Here is a 3968-nt window from a genome sequence, read left to right as displayed (position 1 = left end):
CCCCACTGGAGTCATCTCGGGCCATCACCACGGCTCGGACCCGAACCATGTACCTGGAGGAGGTGGGGGGACAGGGACAATATGGTCAGTGAGCGTCATTCCTGCTCTCCTAGTCAGTGTTTCCCCAACCCTCACCTCCCCTCTTCATCCCTCACAGCCCGATCTACTGTTTCCTTAGTCACCCATACTCCCCTTACCTTCTACACCCACCTCCTTCCCCATGCCCACCTTCTGCCCATACCCGTCACCTCTCTTATGCCCACCTTCTTCCAGCATGGCTTCTTTCTTCCTCTTGCCATCTCTTTTCTCCCATGCCTACCTCCTTCTCCATATCTACCTTTTTTTTCCATACTCACCTTGCCTCCCTTTCCCCATCTTCCCCATCCTCACCCCCAGAGCTTCGCTCTTCCACTTCCCTTCCTCCTCCTGCTCATCCCCTATCAACCCTGTCTCCTTCTCCTCCCTCAGCACGTACCCACAGCCCCACCCATCGTCCCCCTCACAGCTGGGTGCCTGCGCATATGTATTTTCTTAGAGCCCATCAACTCAGCTCCAGTCCCCCCTACACTGCCTCCGCACCCTGCCACCCAGGCCACTGGCTGGGTGAGAAACCCAGGCTGTCTTCCTCCCAACCCCCCCCCCACCCCTTCCCGGATTTATGAATGAGACCGGATGCAAAGCTCACTGAGTCACCCAGCAACGGGAGATGGGCAGGGAGCAGGGAGAGAACCAGAAATGGCCAGAGACAGGCCGAAAGGGAGATGGAGGCAGAGGAAGCCAGAAACGGGCGATCGAGAGACATCCAGAGAGCATTTCATTCACAAAAATCAAGCCTGCTCCCTCAGGCCCCTGCCGAGGAAAGGCAAGGGGGAGAGATTGCAGGGTGAGGGGTTGGGGGAGGAACTGATCCCTCCTCCTTTCCCTCCCCGCCCCAGCATCCTTCAGAACCATCTTACCCCGCCCCCCAGCTCAGGGGACGTAGCCCTCCGCCCATAATAGGGATCAGCGTCCAACCCCTCACTACCACCTAGCGCTGGGACATTGGAGCCCCGGCCTTAGGGACCCCAGCAACGAGCTCTAGCCCCTTCCCCTACCAGTAGGCTGCCGGGTTTCCCCAGTCCTTCGGGAGGGGAGGGGGAGGCTGCAGCGCCCCCAGCCCCCTTTTCTCAATGGGATGGGATTTTGTGAATGAGCAGTCACGTGACGCTGCTTCCTTTGTCCGCCCGCCTCCCCCGACAACAGGTGAAACAGAGAGAGGGCAGGGGTCCTCTCCAGGGCCTACTGGGATGGGACGCCGGGATTTCTGGATGCCCTACGCTCTTCACACAGCTGTTCCCCGGGGGGGAGTGGTCCCCTGAGTTCCTCAATGGTGAGGGTCCAGTACGGAATTTTATGAATGGGGAGTCCTCGGAGGAAGTCCAGGCCCCCTAAATGGTGACCGATACCCCAAATGGCTGCCGCGCAGTTCAGGGGCCCCCACCTCCTTTTCCTTCCAGCCAGGGTCTGGGGGGCGCCCGGGTGGGCAGGAGACGCAGCGCGGTCCTGGCCGCCCCCTCATCGTGACAGGCGGTCCGTCAGCCCCCGCCCCCTCGCCCCCCTCGGCACCTGCCTGGGAGGCTCCGGCCGGGCTCCGAGCGGTGGCGACGTGGCCGCCTCCTCCTCCTCTTCCTCCTGTTCGCTCCGGCTCCCTCGCTGGCTCCGGCGGCGCTAGAGACGGGCACCGGGAGCCGGGGCGCAGGGGGAGGGAGGGGGAACCTGGAAGATGGGTGGGGGGGGAGGGGCGGCTTGGGGGAGGGGTAAACGCGAGGCAGGCGCACTTGCCCGCTGGGTCCTAGAGCCCGGCAGTGGCTCTAGCGAACAGCCCCCCAGCCCGCATTTTCTCAGGATCCAGAAAGGATCCCCTACTTTCCCACCCATCCGCGCCATTGGCCCCTGAGGATATGGAGAAGGGGTCCAGGACGGAGCCTGCTCTCAAGATTCTATAGAGGCGAGGGTCTACGTTTGCGGTTCTAAATGGGAGGGGCTGGGTGCCTGACTGGGTTCGAAATGAGGTGGGGCGTGAAGGGAGCCTTCGCAAGGGGGCGGGGTCGGAGGGCCTAGAGGTGGAGAGGGTGCGGACGCCGAAGGCGCGGACGAGCGCGTGCGTCAGGGAAGGGGCGGGCCCACGGAGGAAGGGCCTTCTAGGCCGGCCCGAGGAAGGACAGGGTCTTGGGAAGAGAGGTTGCTAGGTCTTAGAAGGGCGGAGCTTATAAGTAAATTGTCTTTAGGGGCAGGACGACGGAGAGTTCCAAAAGGGAGGAGCTACGTAGCAGAGTTCGTAATGGGCGGGGCTTCGGGAGAGGTAATAACGGAGGGGCGGGGCATTGTAAATGGGCGGGGCTAAAAGAAGGTTCTAAAGGGATGAGGCCTAGGACTACGAGGTCTGGGGGGCGGGGAAGAAGACACCGGAGTATTTCAAAGGGAGATCCAGGTTCGTAAGGGGCTGTGCTTAGGATGGCTCACAGGAGGGCGGAGCCTCGAGCTCGGGGGCGGGGCCTAGATCTCGGGGTCCGCCCTCGCTGTCTCGCCCACTTGCCTTCACCGCGCACCCCCGTTCTTTTCGGTTATTTTCTGCTACGGCCGTTCCCTGCCCTGCCCTGGGCCCAGGGGGCCGCGGTCTGAACTTTGGTCAGCTGGAGGAGTTGGTGAGTGGCATCCTCCGAGCGAAGGAGGAGCCAAGGAGGAGCTTGGGGAAAGGGGTGGGGCCTGAGTGTGAGGCCTGCCTCTAGACCAGCAGCGGGAAAAGAAATTTAGGATTAAAGCCGGGAAGAGGACAGGACCAAATGATCAACACAGAGAGAGGGATCTGAGGGTTAGAGGTGATGACTGAGGGGTTAGACTGACAAGAATACCAGGAATTGTTAAGCGGAGGCGGGGCCAAACCTGGGGCAGGGGTGGGAGGGGACTTGAGAAGGCCCGATTCTTTGACAATCGGGGGCGGGACAAGAGGGCGGGGCGGGGCTTGGGCCTCTGGAGCCCAGTTAAAGTCCTGGGAAAGTAGCTTGCTTGACCTCTTTGTAGGCCTTATAGGCTACAGAAGCCGACATCATGAGTGTCGCGGCCTGCGTGATTGCCAGGGGAGCGGGCAAGACCAATGTCTCGGAGCTTAAAGACTTGAAACGTGGCCACAGTGTAGGGATGTGATATGAGGGACCAGCCAGAGACACAGGGACTGGACCTTAGTACACTAAGAGGATGGGAAACTAAGTACCTGAGCACCAGCTAGCTGTATGGGGCCATGAGGAAGAAGGCGTGAACGTCAAGAGTCAGGGAACAGGAATGCGGGGAGAAACCAGTGCCTGAGTAGGTCTTGAGGAACAAGGGTAGGCGGTGCTGGCGGACAGGACCAAGTTCAGCCAGCTTCGGGGGGTTCCCCACAGCCCTGGCAGATTGACTGGCTAAAGTTTTTCTGACCACAGTCCCCGACCTCCGTCAGAAATGGGGAACGTGCAGTCGGAGCCGTCCGCGGGCGGGGGCTCCCGAAAAGAGCAGGCCTCGGACCGGTCCTCCGACTCCCGCCGGACATCCCTGGTGGAGCCCGAGGTGACCCCCTCCTCCCCGGCCATGCGCCTGGCTCGCGGGCTGGGCGTCTGGTTCCCTGGCAGCTCCGCGCCCCCGGGACTCCTGGTACCCCCGGAGCCCCAGGCCTCACCCTCACCCCTGCCCCTGACCTTAGAACTGCCCTCGCCAGTGACGCCCCCTTCAGAGGAGGCGGCTGCGGCCGCGGTCTCCACACCACCCCCGCCCCCCGTGGGGACCCTGCTGCCCGCGCCGTCTAAGTGGCGAAAACCCATGGGCACTCCAGTGCCCCGGATCCGCGGTCTGCTGGAGGCGAGTCATCGAGGCCAGGGTGACCCTCCGAGCCTGCACCCGCTGCCGCCGCCATCCCTGCAACTAGCCGAAGAGGACTCCGACCCTGTCCCGAGGGC

The 3968-nt window shown here is 62.4% G+C and overlaps 2 protein-coding genes across 2 annotated transcripts in view; one reads left to right on the top strand and one right to left on the bottom strand.

Moving 5' to 3' along the window:
• SPRED3 (sprouty-related, EVH1 domain containing 3) overlaps positions 1-602 on the bottom strand; it is a 6171-nt gene extending 5569 nt beyond the window's left edge. Inside the window, exons 1-2 of the mRNA XM_010849312.1 lie at positions 264-602; positions 1-53 (exon numbers count right to left, since the gene is read on the bottom strand). The exon at positions 1-53 is cut by the window's left edge and continues 6 nt beyond it. Of these exons, the coding sequence (XP_010847614.1) occupies positions 1-53; positions 264-331 (121 nt within the window). The 5' untranslated portion in view covers positions 332-602. The remainder of the gene's footprint in view (positions 54-263) is intronic.
• Positions 603-3477: 2875 nt separating this feature from the next.
• GGN (gametogenetin) overlaps positions 3478-3968 on the top strand; it is a 3353-nt gene continuing 2862 nt past the window's right edge. The window contains 1 exon segment of the mRNA XM_010849311.1: positions 3478-3966. Within this exon segment, the coding sequence (XP_010847613.1) occupies positions 3478-3966 (489 nt within the window).

The sequence above is a fragment of the Bison bison genome, unplaced genomic scaffold, assembly GCF_000754665.1.
Source record: "Bison bison bison isolate TAMUID 2011002044 unplaced genomic scaffold, Bison_UMD1.0 scf7180017864280, whole genome shotgun sequence".
Classification (NCBI taxonomy): domain Eukaryota; kingdom Metazoa; phylum Chordata; class Mammalia; order Artiodactyla; family Bovidae; genus Bison; species Bison bison.
Note: the sequence above shows the minus strand (reverse complement) of the source record. Positions and strands in the feature narration are given on the sequence as shown.